Source organism: Rhynchophorus ferrugineus, unplaced genomic scaffold, assembly GCF_030347505.1.
Source record: "Rhynchophorus ferrugineus isolate W39M unplaced genomic scaffold, kcgeb_rfMv2 rfM10, whole genome shotgun sequence".
In the NCBI taxonomy this organism is placed as follows: Eukaryota; Metazoa; Arthropoda; class Insecta; order Coleoptera; family Curculionidae; genus Rhynchophorus; species Rhynchophorus ferrugineus.
In genome coordinates this window covers 7,688,489-7,712,872 of record NW_027472589.1, presented here as the reverse complement: position 1 = coordinate 7,712,872, position 24,384 = coordinate 7,688,489, and the positions used below count along the sequence as shown (strand labels likewise).

Sequence of the window (24,384 nt, the reverse complement as noted above, 5' to 3'; positions counted from 1 at the left end):
AACTATCTTATAGTCCATTCAAAGTCATTTTGTACATACGTCAAAACGTAGCAATGTTGCCGCATCAACTCTGAGTTTTAGTTCAAATAATTGAACAAAAATGTTATCAAATATAATTTATTTTAACATTATAGTAGATCTAACAACTACAGTTAATTATACAGCCACAATAGTTTATAGGTTAGAGTTATAACCTCTTATCACTATTGCTTTCAAGAATTTTGCATACGTCTGACAACCCAACGACGTTGACAGGCACAATCGTTTACGTGTTCGAACTAATCAGACAGCATTGTGTCTCTTTTTAACTAGAATAAAATGAGAACGAAAATTTTGTCTGGTTCTTCAACGACGCGACATTAAACATCCTGATGACGTATGTACAAAAACACTTTCAATAGACTATATGTGTTAAAGTATAACATTGCATACTTAAGTCCAGCGACATCTGAAAGAAAACCCTGTAATCACTTTCCGGTACACCTCGTATTCGAATAAAACAAATTTAAAAAAGTAATTAGTATTGAAAATGTAGTTTTAAGCGTTCTTTGATCAGCATCTGTAGCTAGACCACTACGACCCTTTAGGCCACCATAAATACACACGCTGGATTCGACGGTTGGCAGCACTAGTGGATTGGTACCAGCACGACCACGCCTCCTCATTTATTCTATTTCATTCCTTCCCTGTACCACGCGATCCTACTGCCTCGACCTAACCTAATATCCTGTCCGTCCCACCATCGACCACGTGTTTCTAACAACTTAAATAAAGAAGTTTATATCAATCGGTGTTTTCTGTACCCGTGAAAATTCCTTCCACGAAATAGTAGTGAGTGTTCGAACAAACGAATAAAGTAAAATACGATAAGCAAACATTTCTACAACATTTATCAGTTGGGTTAGGTCGTTTAATATATGTTTACAACCTGATCAACATGTATCCAAGCAACTAATATTAAATAATCCTTTTTTAACAGTTATTTTCAGCACCACAGTTTCACAATTATCTGTAAGCAATTTCAGGAAACCTTAAGTCAAATTGTGTTTTCTGCCATTTTTTTTACAAGGAAACTATAGAGTTTTATACCACTACCCTAAATACAACATTGTGGATTTGGTAATAAAGTTATTACGTGTTTTTTTAATAAAATAAATATTTCATACCTTAAATTGTGTTGATATAGTAGAGCATTCACTTTGAATTTGATGTATATAGATATAATGTTAGATATTTAGACGAGAGTAACAGCGGGTAAGTGTCAAAATATCATGAATTCTAGTAGAAACGTGTTTTTAGGTAACCTAATCGAAACCAACGGAGATTCCTTAACGCCCAAACCGACCAGACTGGAGAAATTCGGCGTGTTGCAGCATTTCAGGACGAAGGACGGCTGTCTCAAGTTCCGCAGGGAGGTAAGGTTGAAATGTCCCTTCCCCAATTGCCCCTATATAGGGAAGAAGGACGCGCACTTAAAACTGCACATCGCAAACGGACATAAGGGTAATTGGGGCGCCTTTTATTCCTCTGTGGATGGCGATGAATGAATATAAAAATGAATGTTCTGGATAATCTGTTGTTAATTTATGAAACATTAGAGATAATTTCAGTTATACATGTGATGTTTTTATTTATTCCTTTATATCAAGCTTAAACGAATAGTTCCTGATGAGGATGTTTCTATAGCGATATTGCACTAGTTACTTACCTGTCCTGTATATTCTCCAAACTCAATTCGCAGCGATCGTTTTAGAAACGCCAAAATCTAACGAACGAAGTACCTAGCCCCGGTTCCATAATTTTCCACAACTTTCTGGTAACACTTTTCAAGTCTGATTAATACGGCATTGTTGTTATGACTTTACGCTGATGATTCGATATTTCTGGTCTTTTTTACATCAATATATCATATATATATTCAACTGACGTCAGTAGACATCTGTAGTAATAGTTTTATTCGGTTTTAGCGGCTTATTATACACCACACCCTGCTGATCTTGCTTTGTGGCCATGAATATCCATTTCAGTGTCGATGTAGATGGTTATTCTGGTCGAATCCATGACTTTTTAGACTTGAAATTGTCGTAATAGGTACACTTTTCATTACCAGAAAACACCACAGAAATATTTATATAATATTTATATATATATATATATATATATATATATATATATATAAATAAATGTATACGCCACAGAAAACTTTTCCTTTTTTATCAATTCATGAATATTCAGCCAGGCGTCAGTCAATTCGTGTGGTAGCCATTTTTCGGTCAATTTATGTTGCAGTCAATGAAACAACGACAAAGCCAATTTCAAATAACTTACAAGCTGTTAACAATGCGAAATTAAATAGTATAGACGTTGAAAGTGTATTAAGCATTGATCTCAACTCAAAAATCCAATAATCCAATACAAGTATACAAAAATCAACTTAGTTAAGGTATAAAACGAAGTAGTACTAATATCCAACCAATCAAAAACACATAACATATAGTTTTTAGATCATATATTTATCAAATTTAGTCGAAGCAGAATAAATACTACAGTAATATTTTAACACATGGCTTGAAACGTCCTGGGCCTAATACATAGATGGTATTAGTTTCATTGCATTCGCCGCTTTTTCAGTTAATACTACCCTTCAAAAAAAGCTGTTAAAATTTCATAATATTCTATTCATAAGTTTGTGAGTTATTGTGCTACACTACTTTTGTTATCTTCAAAACAATGGACCCAGAACGATTTCGTGTTTTAATTTTACACTGCCTCTTGATGGGAAAAATACCGTTCAAGTGAAGCAGTTGCTTGAAAACTGTTATAACGACTCCGCTCCATCAGAATCAACGATAAAACGTTGGTTTGCTGACTTCAAACGTGGTCGTAGACCGATGATGCAGAACGCAGTGGACGTCCAAATGAGGTGGTAACACTAGAAAATATCACAAAAAGTCCACAAAATCGTTTTAAATGATCAAAAAGTGAAATTGCGCGAGTTAGCTAATATCGTATAGATATCAAGAGAACGTGTTGATTTTATATCGCATGAGCATTTGACTATAAGAAAGTGGGTGCCACGTTAGCTCACTCATGACCATTTGGTCATGTTTAAACGGAATTTTTTCATCGATATGTAACAATGGATGAGACATGGATCCATCACTTCACTCCGGCATCAAAACTATCGTCATCTAAGTGAAAAGCAACTGGTGACATGCCTATTTTGAGGGAAAGATCAATCGTTCCACAAAAATGATATTGGAATGTTAGAGTGGCGCTGGAATGATGCGGCTTTTGATGTAGACTATGTTGATGAATAAAGCGAATTTTGAACAAAAAACGCGTTTTCTTCGTTACGACCGGGACTTTTCAGCCGATGTGTTACCTTTGTAGTTTTGTTTTGCAGTCATCTATTTGGCATTTGTATTGAAACCATTGTACAAGCTATTAAAGTAAAACGATACCATTAAAGAAACTTACTGATGAAATTTGAGTGTTCATTCGAGAGAAAAAAAACAAATGCTAAAAAATCTTTTTAATTTTCTTTTATCCTACTCCGAAAACACCATATCTCAGACCTCTTTCAGACCAGAAGGCCCCTTTTAAAAGGCTGATTGCTGATAATCATGTACCTATAACAATTATTTTTATGTTCTTATAGCAGATGTGTCAGTAATTCCTATCCGATTGTTTCGCTTATTTGTTACACGTTATTTATAATGAATAATTAAAACGTATTAGTCATTTAATTATGTACATTTTGTATATCTCTTAGGCAAAAGCGCACTTTCTACTTCAAACTAAACGATATTTCATCAAATTGTTTCATCCAATAACTCCTGCAATTCCCCATCTTCCAATGTTTTAAGACGTACCAGTCAGGATCATCACCGTAAGTATCCATCAGCAAACCATAACTTTCGGTGGCTTTTTTTCAGGTACAAAACTTTCAAAAAATACAGACAGATTTGACGTTTATTTCAGTAGAATAAAACAAACATATATATCAAAACATTACACATACTTACGGCCAGTGAAACTTGTTACAAAAGCCGGAAAATAATTAATTGGTAAACTATTTTATAACTATAAATTTTGGGAAAGAATATTTAATTGTATGGACTTAAAGTCAACCGACTATACTGGTTAGTGGTACTGATACTCTCGACTTGATCTACGAGAAAAGATTGGTTTATCAACCAACGCAACCAAAGCAAAGCTCTACGGTTAATTACCAATGCTTATCGCTACGTAACAAACGAAGAGCTGCACAATGGCCTCGAAATCAAATGGATACACGAAGTGATCCAAGATTTCGCCTTAAGACATGAAATAAGGCTATCAAATCACAGCAATGTGGAAGCAATACAGCTGCAGCACAACACGCTGGAAATCAGAAGATTAAAGCGAATCAAACAACACGGACTTTTTCTTTTGATAGCTTTTTTGCATTTTAAATTAATTAGAAAACACCTATTAACACTCATTAAAAATAATAATCATCTATATGACTAATTGTTTTCTATTATAGAAAAACTAAAATATAAATAAAGTTAAATCGTTTCGCATTTGTATTTTCCTTTCACCGTTCCTTAAAAATCCGGTATCCTTAAGTAGATTTATATTTAATTTCGTTTACCATGAATAAACTTTAAAACTTTATACTATCTAGTATTTATTTTATACATACTCCCATTCATCTAACCATAACTCCAAATGTCTATATTAATTTTTAGATATAATAAAGCAAATTATCTTTGTTAATAGTTATAGATTACTTTATTTAGTAAGATAGTTTACCATTACTCCTGGATCCATCTACCGGACGAGGCCAGAGTCGAAAATTGTCCGATTTTATTGACCGACTGACTTGATGACGACATTTCTCTGTTTTAGAGCGATACATTTGTCCGATCTGCATGAAACATTACAAACACCAGAAGAGTCTGGTGAGCCACCAGAAGTTCGAGTGCAACAAGAGTCCCATGTTCCAGTGTCAGGAATGTTCCTTGCGATTCCACTATCGGTACCACCTCAACACCCACATCAGGCGGAAACACCTTCCGAAAACATCCAACGGTCAGGTCAGGTTATATCGGACCTTCTGACAACTCACAGGAAGTGAATTTTACTAAAAAACTACTGTTATTTGGTGAATAAATATTTCAACAATCTGTGTAATTCTACGTATAGTCGTGTTTGATTTAGTTTGATATGTTGTACTTATATATATTTTGTCAGATATTTAAAGAATGCGTGTTTAACTTCTCTGTTTTCCCTCCAAATATAGTTCTTAAAACGAGTACCCTCGCTTTTAGTTCACCTAGTCCTGTATCAGTGGCGTAGCGTAGTGGGGACAAAATTCCACAAGAAAAAACGACTTATCTTATTGAAAAATCCCCGGCCTACCATAGTAAATACATTTTTTTGGCAAAATTAGTTTTTTTCATTCAACATAATTCCCTTCAAGGGTTATACACTGATTATAGCGACCCTCCAACTTTTCGATACCATTTTTTTAGTATGATTTGTCCTTTGCTTCAAAATAGGCCTCACTTTCGGCGATCCCCTCTTCATTCGAGGAACATTTCTTGCCAGCGAGCATTCTTTTGAGATCTGAGGACAGGAAATAGTAGCTGGGGGCCAGATCTGGAGAATACGTTGGATGAGGAAGCAATTCGAAGCCCAATTCATGGATTTTTAACACGGTGCATTATCTTGATGAAGCAGTACTTTCTTTTTCTTCAAATGCGGCCATTTTTCGGCGATTTCGTCCTTTAAACGGTCCAATAACGCTATGTAATAGTCGCTGTTGATGTCTTTTTTCAAGGTAGTCAATGAAAATTATTTCATGCGCATCCCAAAATACAGACGCCATAACCTTACCAGCCGACTGTTGCGTTTTCCAATGCTTTGGAGCGGGTTCATCATGTGCAGTCCACTCGGATGACTGTCGATTGGACTTCGGAGTAAAATGATGGAGCCATGTTTCATCCATTATCCCATATAGGTGTAAAAACTCGGGTTTATTACGCTTGATCATCTTCAAACACTGCTCCGAATCATCAACCAGGTCCACCGGAATGGCATTACCGTTTTTTTTTTCGGAAAGATAACTTCAAAATTTTTAAAGAAAATGAGAAATTGTATTTATTCAAAATATTGGCCATTCGATTCTATACATCTTGTGCATCTTTCAAGCATTTATGGCAAATTATAAGCAAAAAAAATGTTTGTCCTTTGAGTAAAACCATTCATCGAGTCATTTTCTAACTTTAACTTTTTCGAAATTGGCGAAGTGTTGCTCTACAAGCGCGTGTCTGGAGAAGGTCTGGAGAGTACGGCGAGTGCGATAATATGTCCCATCAAAGTGCTTTCAATCCTTCCTTGACCTTGTTTGACCAGGTTTAATCACTTTACCGCCTCTTCAGCTTACCATTCTGGACGTTTTCTGTCGATGCATGGTTCAAATTTAACATTAGTTGTCTGTAACGATCGCTATTTGTTCAATAGTTCGTAATACACCAAGCCACTCTAATCTCACCAAACATAGAGCACTGTCTTGCGACTAAAACGATTTGACCTTGGAGTCGATCAGCCGGCTTCGCCAGTTGACAACCATGATTTTTTGCGATTGGGGTTTCCAAAATAAATCTACTTTTCGTCACCCGTCACTATTCATGCAGAAGTGACTTCCCATCATTTCCGTTGGCCTATCATTCAGTTGATGTGGCACCCATCTTCCCATCTTTTGCTCGTAATCGGTCGCTAATCATTTGTTTGGGCTATATTTAACGCTTCTGCTAATTGTTTTTGGATTTATATTGGGTCTCCATCCAATAACTCTTGTAATTTCGCATCTTCAAACATTTTCGGTGTTACTTTCGCAAAATATAACATATATAGCTTTAGAGCTCGATGTCAGTAGAATAAAATTACATATGTGTCAAATCATAGCATTGTATACTTAAGCCTAGCGATATCTGTTTGAAAAACCGGTAATGACTTTCCGGTACACGTAATATTTACACTGAAGTGGACCAAGGCGATGGTTTTTCTAGGTTTTCGCACCTCGACCTCTTGTATGAGATTGTTTTACCCTTGTATTTTCAATAAAGATCGTAAAAGTGTTAAAAAGTCCCAAACATTGTTTTTGTGGACACTGAGAGTGACATCAAAAATGGAGTTGGAGTTCAGTTTCCTAAACGATAAAATCAAAATGCTTACCATCCTTGAAGGCTATCCGGATATAAAATATGTATTTATACAATGTAACATAATTTTGAGACCTGCAGAAAATTATATTTTTTAATTTATATGTAACTAGCACCCGCCCCGGCTTCGCACGGATGCAATGCTGATACTAAATTAAATCCACTACAGAAAAAATATGAACGTTGTATATAAAAACATAGCGGCCCGCTCCGACTTTGCACGGGCATAAAATATATATGCCTATGTCACTCAATGAAAACATGATTAAAATCGATCCAGTATTTTTGGTTCATTCATTACTGCCCTTGGCCTGCACGCATTAAATTTGGAGTAAAACAATTCCTCTCCCCCTATACTTACTATGAAGATTTCCTGCTATCTTTGGAATATCTAAATTCATCCAATTTTTATTACATTACACATTTTTAAACGCAAATTTTAAATTTGTAATATCTCCGAAAATATTTGTTTAATTTACATGCTGTAAGGAACCATATTGATCTATATTAATTGCACACTGTATTTAAGGTACTTAATTCGATAAGGATTAATGCCGTATTGCTTAAAATAGCTTCGTAAATAAGTCATTTTCTCACGTAAAAAGTAAACAATAAAAATGGTTAATGTGGGTTATCCCTAAAAGATAAACATATACCATCGCGGACTTTTTTGTAGACCTTTTTATGGTGTACAATACTGTAGTACATTAATTTGATCTAACTCGTAGGGTTAGGCAGCGTTTTTGCTAATTGCTAAATAAGCCTAAAAAAATAGGTTAATTTACGACATCACGTTAGAAACCTCTAAAATTAGCAATGTTGCCTTAGTATATTATGCATGTATATGTATACATATAAACCTTCCTCTTGAATCACTCTATCTATTGAAACAAACCGCATCAAAATCCGTTGCGTAGTTTTAAAGATTTAAGCGCACATAGGGATATAGGGACAGAAAAGGCGACTTTGTTTTATACTATGTAGTGATGTATAAAAATATGTAAATTTATAATAAGTCTTCCTGTGCATATGGTGTAGATCAGCAAGCTGTAGTCCATTACGAAGTACTAATATCGAATAAAACTGTTACTGTAGTTATCCACCGACCTCACTTGAACAAACTGAGCTACTCATTGTTGAAAAAAAGACCAGCAATAGCCACACTCTGCAAAAGCTGTGGAGTAAACACTGTTGCAACTTAAATAGAAACTTATGCCACACCCAACCTACTCACCAGACATAGCGCCTTTTAATTACCACATGTTCACATCGAACGTTCAGGTTGAAGAAGTGCGAAAATGGATAGATGATTGAATCCAATGAAGCCAACCGACATCGTTCTTGTGATATAATATTACCATTGGTTCCTTGTTAAAATCGAAAAAAATTAGTGAAATACATGCAGGCACGTAATAATATATTGGAAAGATAATGACAGGAGAGAAAAAAAATATGATTAAATATATTATTGTGTTATAATAATATTTAGGTTTTCAATATTTAAAAAAAAACACCTTATATACCATCGTTTTTACCAATAATCCCAATAATTACACAATATTGAACGAATACGGTAAAATAAATCAACTTTTTTAAATTTCAGATCGGTTTTCATGCGTCAACTGCCCCAAGCACTACAAGAATCGTCGCCATCTTCTCAACCACATGAAGCGCGAATGTGGCAAAGAGCCCCAGGTCATGTGCCAATATTGCGTATCGAAATTTTACCATAGATATCATCTCAACTTGCACATGAGGAGAAAACACAACCTCAAACAAAAATATCTCACTCCGACTTACACTTGATCTTGTTGAAATATATAACTATGCTAAAAAAGCTTTGGTTTTCCCCTATTTCTGGAAATTCCCCTAAATAATCACACTGTAACATTGAATCAAACATTGTACTTTGAGCTATAACTATAGTGCTTCCAATAAAACAGCCAATGCATGTCATAGGTGACGTCAAACATACTGCCAGATGGAGTTTAAAAATATAAAGTCCTTTTAATCTCGAACACCTTTTTCTTCTCATTTTATACCACTTAAAAAAGAGAGAATGCTGCGTTGGAACATGTAACCGAATCAGAATATGAAATACGATACTGGTAGGCCATGTTGTCAAATATCGATAAAACAGACGACAGTAAAAGCTTGACAGTTTGAGAGGTGTGTGTGAAATACTATGTCAAAATAAATTCTGTTTATTCGAATTTTTGTTTTAATATTTTATTTATATTATTTTCATGTCTGTCTAGTTGTGTTTTACTTAGATTTGTTGTTTATTCTGTTCAGATATCTCCAAAAACAGAAATTATAGGTTTAAAGTAGACATATGATTTTTCAATCTTACCTTAACTATAATCTTCAAACAAATCCGGTTCTCATATTATTTAACATAAATATCCTTTTGTTCCATAGCAATTCACAAAATTAGTGAACATATTACTAATAATTCACACCTTATATATTTACTTTCGTATTGTTTAAATAATAAATAATTATATTATCTCAACAAATTTTTTCACCTTTTACTGTCCTCTGTACAAAACTCTTCAAAGCGTTAGTGATCACAATTAAAGATTATATAGAAGAAGCCGGCAAAAATGTAAAACCAAAAGTCCAACCTGATGCGGCAACATTGCAATGTATTATTGACGCTATAAATTTTGATGACGTGTATTGGCTATTTTATTGGAGAGATTTTATTTAATAATCATTAAGATCGGAAAATACTTTCCTCGTCACACACACTTCCCTACCCTTCGAACCCATTACAATACAGTCGTTTTATTTTCAGATCGTCAAGGTTATTTTATCTGTACTCGCTGCCACAAAGCCTATAAGCTGAAAAGTTCGCTGAGGAACCATCAGTACTTCGAATGCGGCAAGGAACCCAACTTGTTTTGTCCGAACTGTCCCTATCGTACCAAAATCAAATTTAATTTTCGACGTCACTTACGACGCCACCAAATATAGTTCGACGAGAACTCGGGAACTTTTATCACTATGACTACGTAAAATAGGAAAAAAGTACCTTATATTTTATGGCCAGGAATTAATTCTTATATTTTTTTCACTATAATAGGTATTTATTGACAAAAATTCTACTGTTATAGCGCTGACAACTGAAAAATGTCAAAGATGTCAAAATTGACAGTATAATTCCAATTACGACGAACAGATGGCACTATAAGAAGTAATTCATGGTTTTAACGTGTACATAACGTGTTAAATGTTAATAATGTTAACAAATGTTCATCACTTTATACATATATCACTAAATAAAGTGGTAAACTTTTGTATCTCTATATTTTTATAGCTAAATTGTCGTTACTTAAGCAACACCAAAGATTGTTATTGTTTTTAAATTTGATACAGTTTTACTTATTACCCATTGAAGCAAATATTGTAATTGGGAAGCCTTACTAAAACCAAAAATTACATGGAATAGTATTTATGATTATTTTAGTTTTGGATTTATTAACAACCCGTAATCCAAATTAGCATTATTTCGCTTCATTCGTTACAAATCGAGTTATTTTCAGTTATCCATCGTTGTTTCCAGTGTCACAAAAGCTACAAGCACAAGACATCCTTGATCTTCCATCAGAAGAACCAATGCGGGCTCAGTACCAGTTTCAATTGCCAATTTTGCGGGGTTCGTTATAGCCTACTCAAGAATCTCAAAGCCCACATAGCGAAATCGCATCGACAAAACCATCACACCATTCATCAATGAGCGTTATCGTTTTTTTATGTGATAATAAAGAAAATAAAATACTTTTCAATTTTAAATGGTTGTTGATAATATGGTGAATGCGCACGGTCTTTGCCTAGATTACTATATTTTATACGAGTCGTAGCTTAACAGAGCATGATTTAGTAACAATTGAGTGCAGTTTGAATGTTTTTAGAATATTTAGAAATGAGATGGCGATGTCCAACGTGCACGCGATCATACAAGAATAAGAACCATCTGAGCAGGCATCTACGACAAGAATGCAATGTGGAGCCACAATTCCAATGTCCCATCTGTTTCCGGGGATTCAAGCATAAACATGTTCTGTCCAAACATGTGTCAGTGCACTCTAGATTTCAGTCGTAGTAGTATAAGTTTTTCTAAATAATGATCATAACAAGAAATACCTTTAAAAACATTTATTACATTGTTGGTTAATGAGCAAAAAACAAAGAAGATTGATTAATATTTATTATTTTATTTTTTAATAAAGGTGGCTCAACTATAGAGAACGGTGATTCTCAACTGTGTTTAAAAGCAGATTATGCTTTATTAATAAATAATAATTATTATATGGATAATTTTATATATATGGATTGTAAACCTATTTTTCATATCTAAATTTGGGGCATATGTTTGGGGACATCAGTTACATGTTTGTTAATAATTTTGGAAGTGGCTCAAACTGTACCAAATTATCTCCTTTTGTTTTTTTCCATTGAATTATTAATTTATTTTTATGTAGTTAACCATATTAACAATTATCATTATTAACTTCCAATATTAGTTTTAATTCTGCTGCAAATATTAAGCAATAAGGACAAAAAACAATGCATTGTAAACTCTTTATAAACCCAATTATAGCTACCATAGAGTACCACCATCTATGTAAATACTAATACGTCATTTCAGGAAACATCGGCAATGTTTTTTGCAGTTGTGCAGTCAGGCAACCTAACATATACAGATTGATTCATTGTTAGTCCTAAAATGACTTTTTTGTTTTTGGCCTGAAACCGGGAAGGAACTCTGTTAAGGGGCACAGAGGCCAGGCAAGGACATTACTTCGTTATAACACCATGCAGCTCGCTGTACTTGAGTTAATCGCTCTCCGGAGAAGGTTGAAACATTTTGGAATTAGAGCACTACAGGGCAGTGTCGGCTGCGATAATGAGGCCACAAAGAGCCGAATGAATTATTGGCCTAAAATATCGGCATATCTCGAATAAAGCTCGGATATAAAATTGTGAACTTGGGGGACCTCTGTTTCTCTATGAATTTGATTATTCCTGACGAACCAGGGGGCATTGATTATTCTCCTGGAATTTTGTTCGAAAAACTTGAAGACGTTCCACCTGGCTAGGTGAGACGTATTTGAGACAGACGCTGGAGCCGTATAGAACGACTGGTCGAACCAGCATCTTGTACAGGAGAGATTTTATTGAGAGGAAGCCTGCTGGCCCGGTTGATAAGCGGGAACAGCAAATTAACAATACCTTGACCTTTACGGAGGGACCTTTCAATCTGGGAGTTCCACCTAAACTTGCGATCGAAGACAAGACCGAGATAGATGACTTCTTCTGACGATGGAATTTCGGCGTCCTCGACTTTAAGACGCGAAATGCTCGATGCAAAACGCCTCTTGTGGAAGAAGATGGCCTGGGTTTTCTGTATTCAATATGAGAAGTTATCTAAGCTGTTTTAAGAACACTAAATTGTTCTTAAAAAACGTTTGTTTCTTTGAATATTAAAGATAATAATTTTTAAAGGTTGCGTTTATCTCTTATATCACTCGATTCATATATCATTGTTTTGTTCGGGCCTGCTCAAAACTATAGCACTATGATAATTTACAATCGTATTCCAGAACCTGGGGAATACCAATATGATTATCTATTATCAATGTAAATCCAAATTTTAAGAAATCTTCATCTCTTCCACAAGGTTGTTTTAAAATAAAATCAATGTTTGTCCTTAGAGAGCAAACCAGTAAATAGTTAATTTAATTACTACACAGTTTCGTTCGCGTTTAATCCACAATTACATGTATATATGAAGCACCAAGGCCCTTTGGTTGAGAATCACTGATATAGAACATTGTATTGTTTAATATTTAAGATGCTGTAAAATTTTAACTGGTTTTAATACAAACAGGAGTTGAAACATTTCTCTCTCTCCCTCTCTATATATATATATATATATATATATATATATATATATATATATATATATATATATATATATATATATATATATATTGGTTTTCCTAGTCAAGAAATTATATAAGTTTATTTAATATTTAAATAAATTTCTTTAATCAATACATCTATTTTGTATACATTTCACCTATATCATTGATCATAATAGCTAATCACAAAATAAAATAGGAATCTATGAATAAAACAATACATATATTACTACCTATTTATTTATCAACAAATTGTTCGCTAGTAGAATTTGTACCAAGTGGGCAGCCTTCATTGACAGTAGGAGTTTCTTCTGACTGCTGTGAACTAAATGCCAACAAGTTATATTTTTTAAACTTGATGAAATTAGGAACAACAGCTAAGAAAGCGAACCCTCTTATTATTTCAATTACAATAGAAACTTCTGCATTCTTTAAATCAACCTTGTGTTCCAATTTTTTTTCTTCGCCCATTTTTGACACCATATCTGCTATATTTTTTATAACATCATCCCTGGAGACTGAATTATTATTTCTATGGTTAAAAACAATTGAAAACGTTTTAGGAGTGGAGGAAAAATATCTTTCACAAAGTTGACAAAAACTTTGTTCAATATCCTTGACATATGCTTTGCATGTCACTTCTATAGGAATCAAACGTAGCAGAAATTTACTTTCTTGTCCTTTTTTTTCATAAATGTCATTCATAATACGCTCTGCTAGTTTCACTGGATCATCAACAGTAGTCTGTATAAATAAAAAATTCTTAGCTCCAGAATCCACCACCTGGAATCTTTTTTTATCCTTATTATTCTTTAATTGATCTAGTTCCTTTCGTAACTCATCCTCAATTTCGTCGCTCTTCGAATCGACAGGGTGTTTTTCAGATGTCTGAGGTTGTTCTGGCCATAAAATGTCCGCATATTTGTTTAATATATTGTACGCTTCTCGTATGCAGTCCTTTTCTCTATTATTACAGCTACAAAGGAAGCCCTTTAAATTAACGTCCAAATTAAATTTTTTGTTGCCATTCTTTTTATAATGTTGTTTATACCGAGGTTTTTGTACTTTACTCATTATCACAAAGATAATAAACAAATTTTAAATACCACTTTTAGTCGAATAGTTTGTTATAACCCCTCATTTTCAATTTACTTCTCGATATACAAATTTAATGGCAATTAGCCTCAGAAGAATAAAGAAGAGGAGAAACGTCAAATTTGACAAGGCCAAATTAGAAATACCTTAAGAAAACAAATCTGGGATATACTATTTTCATAAATTCAAATAAACTATAGCTGCTAAAGTTATTCTATACTAATGAAATGGCATCTGCTTTAGAGCAGTTTGTAAACACAGTAAGAAATCTTTCATCGCACGGTGAGTTGTCATAGTTATTTAAAAATAGACTTTCGAGGTTAGATTTTCGGTAGTAAAAAATGGAAATAATCCAGATATTCCAGGTAACTTTAGAGAACTGTATGAAATTATTACGAAGTCGAATGAAGTATTAAGTAAAAATGTCCAGCATCTAGATAATGTTCTGGAAACCTTAGATGTTCAACAACATTCTCTAGGAGTTCTAGCTGTACTATTGGCAAAATTTAATAGTCCAAATGTGTCTCTGCCAGACAACAGATTTTTACAAGCTCAAGAATTCCTGACCAATTGCAATATTGAACAAGTTAGAAGTGCCCCAGACTTATGTAAAACATTTAATAGTGTTATCAGTGATATGATTTTTATGTCCCATATAATTTTAGTTGCTGAGTTTTGTCATTTGTTTACGAATTATTTAGTAGAACAGAAGCAACCGATAAAAGGTATCAGTCTTCTTAAACAGGCCCTTATAAGACTGAAGTATGTATCTAAAGCTCAACTTACTTCAATCCATGCTGATTTGTGCCAGTTGTGTCTGTTGGCCAAATGTTTCAAGCCAGCATTAGAGATATTAGATGTTGATATCATAAGTATTTGTCAAGAGGTAAAAAGTATCTATAAAATATTACTGGATGATCGATTGTTGTAATTTTAGATCACCCACACTAATGTGACCAGCCCCCAATTTGATGCAAAATATTTTCTCCTCTATTATTACTATGGAGGAAAAATTTACTTAGCACTGAGGAATCTAGATAGAGCTTTGTATTTTTTTGAAATAGCTCTAACTACACCAGCTCATGCGGTTTCCCATATTATGTTAGAAGCTTACAAAAAATATATTTTAGTTTCTTTGTTATTGCATGGAAAGGTGCATGGGATTCCTAAATATTCTGCGAAAGTGGTTGGAAGATTTATTAAACCCTTATCTTTACCATATATTGATTTAGCATCTGCTTTTATTATTAACAATACCACTGAATTGAATAATATAATTACGAAACATACGGAAGTAAGTGTGTTTTGATAAATAAATTTATATAAATAAATAATTTTTTTAAAGGTTTTTACGAGAGACCACAATATGGGTTTGATTAAACAAGTATCACAAGTGCTCTATAAGAAAAACATACAAAGGCTTACTAAAACCTTCCTGACCCTGAGTTTAACCGACGTTGCCAGCAGAGTTGGTTTACCTGGTCCTGCTGATGCTGAAAAACACATTTTGCATATGGTGATATATTATGCATGATCTATGGAGAATTTTTAAGTAAATGAACATATGATTTTAGATCGAGAACGGTAAAATATACGCCACCATTAATCAAAGGGATGGCATGGTAGTATTTAGGGATGAACCAGATAAATACAGCGGGCCCCAGGTATTGAAAACATTAGAAGAAGAATTAGCTTTATGTATGGAGCTCGATAATCGAATCTTATGCATGGACGAGGAAATACAGGTATGCGCTATTCTTATTCTATTATCAGTGAGCGAGTAGGGCAAAAATGCATCCGACATTTCCAGGTCAATCCTCAATATGTCAAAAAGACATCCGGCTTACAGGATGACGAACAACCATCAAAAAGCACATATGCGATGTAATGCTCGCGCCAAAATCAACCACACGTTGAATTTTTCCGTTGTATAAACTTACTACACCTTACGAATTTCGTTTTTTTTTAGGCCGTTTATGATTGGAAATAGTGATTTCGTTAGCAACTCGCAGACATTTCTATTACGAGTGCAAGTTAACACTAAAAAAATCTAATACATTATTTAAAATATATTTTAACACATATTTTTTTGTTGTTAATATGATACCCGCCCACAAAAAAAATCAACCGCGCTACTGTTAACCAAAACTAAATCCTGCCGCCCTTTGCTGTAAAACGGTTTGGCATTGGATTATTTTAAACTCTAAATAACTACCTCTCATCCATACTGAGCATAGGAAATAATTTCTAATTTTTTTAAAATCAAATCCGGCCAAAGTGAATTTATATATAAAAAATAAGATTTTGCAAGGATTAAACTGTAATTATAATTTCATCCATAACTACGGTTACGTGTCAACAAATTATAAGTCAAACTAAAGTAAATGAATTTTCTGTTTCCCTTGAAATTTCGATCTAAAAAGTATATATATAGTAACACTCGCAAGTAAAAACGCAATATTGTGCAAAAATTTCAATCCAATCCATGAACTACTTTGCGATTTGTACAGTTAAAAATATAGGCAATATAAACTTTATGAAAATAAGATTTTACTAAGACTGAGTAGGGATTGCAATATCATTTTTCCCATAACAACCATTACCATGGCAACGTAACTATTATATATTACAATTCAGTATAAAACAATTAGGATTTAATGTATCGTTGGGAAGTCCTAAATAAAAAGTGTATGTTAACACTCTTGCGTTAAAAGACAATATTGTGTAAAAATTTCAAGTCAATCCCTCCACCACTTTCTCAGTTTTGAGGACATTTTTAGGGAAGCCGATTTTTGGCATATAAAACCAACCGCATATAAAGCCAACTACATTTTAATGGTATACCTTAAATATTTTCCCCACAAAAACGTCTCACTCATATGCCTAATAACAGTTTGAAATGACATCTATTTACCCTTGAGACACCTGCTAACAAAAGTATAGACATATAACAATATTTCTGGATACATTAATCAAAAATTTTCATATGCATTTGGTGGTTTTAATTTTTGAAAAATTATCAACACATTTAAATAAACGCCTTCATATGTTTTTCTAATGTATCTATTTTTTGACCTTGAATATTTATCAAAGATTGTTTGATATATATTAATCGGGCTATTTTAAAAATGGAATTTAAATTACTTTCTAATTAAGAAAAAAAAAACAGAACAAAGATTAAATCCTATATTTTTGTTGGAACTGCGTAGGTTTGAGCGAAAATGATAAATAAATATTTTCAACTATTTCCATAATCATTGCAAAATCGACAAAAGATTTTTATCAACTTCTTTACACACATTAATAAATAACTTAAATCTAATGTGCACAAGTGGAATGTCAACATTTATTGTTTTTGAAGTCTGAGTATTTTCAATGTTATTGCTTAACCGATTTATATAATATCCACAATGTCACTTAGAATTTTATCAACAATATTAACAGTATCTTCATTGAAATACTTCACATTTTGCACTGTCTGCTTCACTTCTGATGCTTGCTTCAAATGTTCTGGCCATGCACATTTTTCAAAATATCCAGGACAGTCTGGTGGTTCATACACTCTCTTCATTCTTCTCTTGAAACACTCCTCATAATTCAATGTCAGGTAATACTTTAAATCACATAAGTCGGCTAGTGGCTTATAATTCAATATACAGAAACCCTCAACAATTACTATATGACAACCTGACGCTTTAATCTTATACAGATTCTCATATTTTTTGTTTGGAAGACAAACCACTTGATCGCATGCTGAAATATCCTCTGGAACGTGTATTCGAGATAGCTGACTAGCTGTGTGTTCCTTTATATCATTTGTCATTCTGTCCATGTCTAAGGAACCGACTACATCGAAATTTATGTGATTCAATTCTGGAATCCAGACATGTCTTGAATCATTAACGTCAAAAAAATAATCATCTTGATTGAATACCTTGCTGTTTGGTAAAAGTTTATTCAATTCGTTCGCAGTAGATGTTTTTCCGCTACAGGTAGCTCCACAGATAGCCAAAACAAGCACTTTATTGTCAGGCATGACTTGTTTTTAAATCACATATAACTTTCACTAATCAATATCCACGTAACGAATTTGAATGTTACCGACGTTACGGACGGCTATGTGAAAAAAACGACTAATTTCAAACCAATGTAAACAAACCATCAATGCTTTCGGTTTTTATCTGCTCGTTATCACCATATTGCGTAATGAGTCTTTTTATTTGACCCAATAATTGGAGGCGCATAATCTAAAATTAAATATACCGCGACTAACCACATGTAATGCACGTATCTGATTGGATGAAATGAACAGTTTCGCCAAGAGTATAATATCAAATAACTAACATGACAGTGACAGTTGACATTGATAGAATAACCATTATTTCCACAATTGTTTATCGTAAAAATAGGAGAATCAAATATCTAAAAAAAAATAAGACAATATGGTTTGTGACAGTTGTCAAAAGAAGGTTGGCAAAGTTATCACCCCCGACCCTTGGAAGAATGGGGCGCGAAATACAACGGAAAGCGGTGGAAGAAAAATAAATGAAAACAAAGCGTTGACGGCTGGGAAACATCGGTTTAGTCCATATACCGCAAAATTTGAAAAATGCAGGTATATTTTGTTTTATATGAATTTATTATAGTTACGTTAATTATTATATATTTTTTATAGAATATGTAGACAAATTGTGCATCAAGTTGGATCACATTATTGTCAGGCTTGTGCATACAAAAAAAGTATTTGTGCTATGTGTGGAAAAAAAATGATGAGTACCAAAAACTATAAACAATCTTCAGCTTAAAGTCATTAAAACGTGTATATATTCACATACAGTCTACAATATGACCTAAAGATGCAGGAGATAATAACATATGTACATACAACTAATACTTTTTAAAAGTAAATTTTACAGAATTTTAGTTTGCCTAATCAAAGAGCCCTTTTTTAATATAGAGTATTATAATTATAAGTTTTTAAGTAATAATAGTGATACTAGTGAGACATCTCACATTAGTGAACTTTATTGAAACATTACAGTTTAAGTATGTTTACATAAAATATTGAGTCATAATTATAATACATATAATGTACAAATCATATTTTTTCTGATACCTTAGTGTTATATAATTAAATGTTTTATATGTGTTTATTTTATGTAACTTTGTGATAGTTAATAGAAACTAGATGAATTTATAAGGAAAGGATATTTATAATAATAATAATAAAAGGTTTGTAAGAAAAAAACCAAACCGATATATAACAATATCTTTATTTGTTGACCAACATTGATATAATGATTTATTTTAGTACACATTAATTATCAAAAATAATGGTTTATATTATAACAAATATAATGAAATGCCCCTACAAGCAGAGGTACGTACATAACAAATAAATACATATTCAAATATATTCTTGTTATGTTGACTTTAAGAAGTTAGAGGTGAAAATTATATAAATATTTAGTTGTGTTCAAAAGTCATAATAACATGAATAAAGTGATTCAAACAAATAAACAAAACACAGAGTATTAAAACAATAATATACTTAGATTAAATACACTTTTGTTTTAGTTAATAGTAAGTCATAACAGTACTTTATATACAATACAAAAGTATTCTTATTTTCTACCGAGTAACACTACTTATATTTAATAAGGCACATACAATATTTATAAATTCAGTGCACCATTTTGAAAAACTATTTATCTTTTATACAATATAGCACTGTGATTTTTCGATAATTATTTATAGAATGAAGTTTTATGGTCAGTATATGATAAAATTTTACTTCATATATATATATATTCATATATATATATATTCATATATATACATATTCATATATATATATATATATATATATATATATATATATATATATATATATATATATATATATATATATATATATATATAAAATAACCTGGCACTTGTAATAACAAATTAAAATGTGTAACTCCGGAATATTGAAACATATTCACATAACGGACCTCTTGTATCACCAAATTATCTATCACCATTAGAACTCTGTCCCTACATTATTTATCTTTCACGAACGAGATATTGCCAACGTTGCTGTTTGTATTGAAAACCCATTGCTTAAAGCTGCTCTCCACCCCACCATTATTGGATACTCCATCGTCGCTTCGCCTGGGTACTATCGGAGGTTTACTGTTAAGCGTCGGTAATCCTGAAGGTATTTTCGAGCTGCTTCTTATAGATGTGACCGATATGTTCTTGCTGCTGACGCCCGGTGGCTTGATTTTCGAGGAGAACGGTGTGGAATGTATGGAAGACGAAGACATCAGCTCCAAGATGGCCTTCTCGTTTTCGTTTTCCAAGTTACGCGAGTCCCGTCGTTCCGGACTAGTTGGCGGTGTTTTCATCGTGGTGGAAATCGGGATGCGAGACTTGGGGGGCGTCGTGCTGTCCCGTTTCGGAGGGCTCCGGTCTCCCGACGATTTCTCGAAGTTCGATCGCAGTAGCTCGAAGGAGTGTCGTTTCTCGGGGGTTTTCCTGTCGGTTTCGTAGCTGGACGTGGTGAATCTCATCTCTGGAAGGGTTTTTAGCTGTTCCTCGGCGATTTCCTGGATTTTGCTGGCCCGTTTCTCCGCGTCTCCCTTTTCCTCTAGTATAATCGACTGGGGTTCGTTTTTAATGAAGTCGTCCAAGTTAGTTTCGAAGCTCTGCATGTTATCTTCAAACGTTTCGAGTTTTGTCTCGAAATTCTTCACGTATTTCTCGAAGGCCGTTTCGAGATGGTCCTCGTTCTGTGGCGTGATGGTTACTTCCGACGTCGCGTTACCCGGAGTGCGAACCTGGATTTCCGTGATGTAGGTTTTCTTTTCGTCCTGGGAGTTGTTTAGCGATCCCTCCAGGGATTCGTCCTCCAGAGGTTTGATTTCGGTGAGGGATATCGCCGGACTCTCGTCGTCCAGGCCTTTGAAGACGTGCGATTCGCTCAGCGCGGGTACTGGTGGAGGATCTATCAGGGGCGTATCGATATGGAAGTCTTTATTGAGCATCTGAAGCAACGGCTTGTCCACTTCGAATGTCGAATATTTGCTTTCGGTGATTTCGACTTTGTAATCGTGTTTGTTGTCGCCTTCTTTAACAGAAATGTGTTTACTTTCGCTGATGTTTACCGGGATGTTCTCGATCCCCTTAGATATCTTGGAGAATGAGTTTTCGGTAATCTCTACGACGGGATCTGAGGATGTTTCGATTTTCTTCACTGTTATTTTGTCCGGTCTTGACACGATCACTGTAACTTCATTCGCTGCACCCTCCTGTGGAATGGTACTATCCAATGCTGTCGTGTACAACTCGCTGGGTTCGTTATTTATCGTTAATTCCAAACTGTGTAGGTTAGATCCCCCATTTTCACTTACTGTAACGTGACTAATTAAGTTCTCATCAACCTTAATGGGTTTTCTGGCTTCATTTACTTCGAACGCATTCCTGGACACCTTGACGTCGTCAGGGAGGTTGATGTCAGCTTCGTACACAGATTTCTCGTTGAAAATAAAATCCGCCGTCTCGTTCACCAAATTACCGACCGATTTAGACTCGTCCGGTACGTTGCTGGCGATCTGAGACGTCTCGGGGGCGGGTAGTACTCTTACTTCGTGCTTCTGATTCTGATTGTAGCTCTCCATCACTTCTTCCACGAGGGTTTTACTGGACGATTGCGCGGCGGACGTATTGAGTTCCCATTCGTCTTTTATCATTTCCCCCTTGAGGATTCTGTCCTTGGCCAATTCTTTGCAGGTCTCTACGATGGTATGTTTCTCAAACGACGTAATGGGCAAGTTATTTGATAGATTAATGACGGTTTCTTTCTCGGGAGTCCTTTCTCGTTTGGGTGGGATCGGGCGGATACATTCGTATTCCACCGTAATGTTAGTGTTGGGGATATTGGCCAAATTTAATAGGGACTTATTTTTCGGACTCATTCTGTGGTCCTCCTTACCGTCGACCTTAACTATGGTCTCGAATGTCTCGGTGCGCTTTTCGTCGGTTTCTTTTTCGTGTTTTTCTTCGAACTGTTCTTTGGACTGTTTGTTCTCTCGCGACTTGTGTTTTCCGATAAAAGTCCTTTCGGGAACGACGGGTACCTGTTGGCGTTTCTTATAGGACGCCTCTTCGGTGTCGCTACTTTTGTTGCTGTCGGCGATCTTCCACTGAGAGTGTTCTGTTGGCGGTTCTTTGATTTCTTTATCGTCGGGCCAGATCTTGTTGACTATAGAGGGCGGCGAGTGCTCCATTGACCTGTTCTGGTACTGCCTGACAATCTCGTCCGGTAGGATCTCGATCTCCTCGCTCTCCCGCTTGATCTGGATGACGCGGTTCATGACCGCATTGAACTGGGGCTCAGACTTGCGTCGCTGCTCCCATTCCTCGTCGTCGCGATTGAGGTTCAAGATGGCGTCCTCCAGATGGCCCCATTCCGTCGATTTCTTCAGACAGTTCTTCTGGAACGCGCTGAGACCGTCCAGGATAAGCGATAATCGGGGCTCCCTGTCGATGAGGAGGTTCTCCCTGGCGTCGTACGTGGTGTTTTTGATCAGGGTTGGCCCCGACGTGTCCGTTATGTCCAGGCTCTGAGCCCTCTCCAAGGTCCCCGTATTGGATCTCGGAACCTTCTTCATCTTCGACAGGTCCCCGGTGCTGGCGGTTTTTCGGGCCTTGCGCTCATGGTCTTCGGTCTGGTGAATCGTGATGTCGCTGGCGTTCAATTCGATGGTGTTGACGGAGGACAGGGTCCTGCCCGTTTCGTCCTCGGAGTCTGACCCGTATCGCAGGTGGTTGTTCGTGAGGGAGGAATCCGCGGTACCCAGACCACTCAGGTCCTCGAACGCCTTGGTTTTGCCGTTCCCCATGCCGAAATTGAGTTTGATGTCTCTTGGCGGAGACGGGGCTTTGGTCTTCGTCTTGCCACCCGACTCTTCGTCGGTATCGATGGATTTTTCCACTGAACTTTTCCTATTACGTCTCGCGGCTACGGCAGCACCAAGCATATGGTCCGGTATCTCCAACGGTATGCCGTCCTTGTCCCGTTTGATCCCGGAGTCGTTACGTTGGAACGCCTGCTCGGGCGATTTCTTCTCCCTCTTCTTCACCTGCGGCGGTTGCAGCTTGTTGGCGTCCACCTCATCGATACCCTGAATGGTTATCTCCTCCATGTTCCTCTCGATGTTGTAGTTGTTCTGATTCTGCTCCAGTATTTTGGGACTTTTTTCCAAGTTTTCGACCGGCAGCACGCGTACTCCGAACTTCTGACCCTTGCTCTCCGTCTTTTGCATGTCGGCGTCGATCCTGCCCAGTCTCTCCTTCGTTCTCAGCTCCTCCTGGGACATCCTCAGCTCGATGTGGGTCTTCAGGGTTTCCGGAGTGATTTTCTGCGGTGACCTGTCCATCTTCCGCGGCTTGGGCTGAGCGGGTCTCGGGGACTTCGATTCCTTGCGTTCCAGCGTGGTCATGTTGCTACGGGATTTCTGTAAGCTGGAGTAGTTCGAGCTGGACGAGTGATCATCGCCGAACAGGCGTTTTTTCGACGTTTTCTCGGTCTGGAAGAAAAGGGCGTTAACGTCGTGGGTTAGATTTAATTAGTGTTGGGAACTATCGACAGTCGAAAACTAGCGACTGAAAATGGTAATTACTATTTCAGTCAAATGCAGGCTTCGTCTGTTTTTCTATTCGTGATAACTTCCTTCCGCCACTTGGGAGAGGAATGGACGGAAATAATTGTGTGATCCTTTGTGCTGTACAGATCAGTTCATTTTAAATGTCTTTAAAATGGCAAGAGGCAATGGTCAGAAAAGAAATGGATTAATGATCCCAAAAATATTTAATTGTATTTTTATATTCCGAAAGTAGATGTAAATAGTCGGTAAGTAGGTATAAATGATATAATATAATAAAGTAATTGGTTTATTTCTATTTCATTCCATCATGTGCTTACTAATTTTAAGAGGAAAGAGATAATTGCTGTAATTTATTACCTTCAAAGTAACAGTTTAATTTTGACTGATGTAAAATTATTATGTAAAATTTTATATTTTATATATTTAACTTTATTATAAAGAGGAATGGAGTAATGATACCAGATATTTGTATCGTATTTTGTCGCACTCTTT

The 24,384-nt window shown here is 35.3% G+C and overlaps 5 protein-coding genes across 6 annotated transcripts in view; 2 read left to right on the top strand and 3 right to left on the bottom strand.

Annotated features, from left to right (window-relative positions):
* The first annotated feature begins 8,774 nt into the window (after nt 1-8,774).
* On the top strand, nt 8,775-10,342 carry LOC143203726 (longitudinals lacking protein, isoforms A/B/D/L-like). The gene is made up of 2 exons (XM_076415985.1): nt 8,775-8,909; nt 10,015-10,342. The coding sequence occupies exons 1-2, from the start codon at nt 8,828-8,830 to the stop codon at nt 10,191-10,193; spliced, it is 261 nt and encodes an 86-aa protein (XP_076272100.1). The 5' UTR covers nt 8,775-8,827; the 3' UTR covers nt 10,194-10,342.
* A 3,024-nt stretch (nt 10,343-13,366) lies between these two features.
* On the bottom strand, nt 13,367-14,313 carry LOC143203714 (THUMP domain-containing protein 1). Its single transcript, XM_076415972.1, has one exon. The coding sequence runs from the start codon at nt 14,216-14,218 to the stop codon at nt 13,382-13,384; it is 837 nt and encodes a 278-aa protein (XP_076272087.1). The 5' UTR covers nt 14,219-14,313; the 3' UTR covers nt 13,367-13,381.
* A 25-nt stretch (nt 14,314-14,338) lies between these two features.
* Nucleotides 14,339-16,323, top strand: CSN3 (COP9 signalosome subunit 3). 2 transcript variants are annotated; one of them, XM_076415971.1, is made up of 7 exons: nt 14,339-14,521; nt 14,605-14,847; nt 14,905-15,125; nt 15,177-15,533; nt 15,585-15,755; nt 15,814-15,984; nt 16,050-16,323. In XM_076415971.1, the coding sequence occupies exons 1-7, from the start codon at nt 14,467-14,469 to the stop codon at nt 16,125-16,127; spliced, it is 1,296 nt and encodes a 431-aa protein (XP_076272086.1). In that variant the 5' UTR covers nt 14,339-14,466; the 3' UTR covers nt 16,128-16,323. The 2 variants fall into 2 exon arrangements, with proteins under 2 accessions (XP_076272086.1, XP_076272085.1); XM_076415970.1 differs by having other exon boundaries at nt 14,596-14,847.
* Nucleotides 16,324-17,411: 1,088 nt separating this feature from the next.
* LOC143203718 (nicotinamide riboside kinase 1) lies at nt 17,412-18,417 on the bottom strand. Its single transcript, XM_076415978.1, has one exon. It carries the CDS (start codon nt 18,273-18,275, stop codon nt 17,634-17,636), a length of 642 nt encoding a protein of 213 aa, XP_076272093.1. The 5' UTR covers nt 18,276-18,417; the 3' UTR covers nt 17,412-17,633.
* A 1,079-nt stretch (nt 18,418-19,496) lies between these two features.
* The window catches only part of LOC143203705 (uncharacterized), a 73,409-nt gene continuing 68,521 nt past the window's right edge, over nt 19,497-24,384 (bottom strand). The window contains exons 7-8 of the mRNA XM_076415956.1: nt 20,079-23,814; nt 19,497-20,032 (exon numbers count right to left, since the gene is read on the bottom strand). Coding sequence (XP_076272071.1) covers nt 20,284-23,814 — 3,531 coding nt within the window. The 3' untranslated portion in view covers nt 19,497-20,032; nt 20,079-20,283. The remainder of the gene's footprint in view (nt 20,033-20,078; nt 23,815-24,384) is intronic.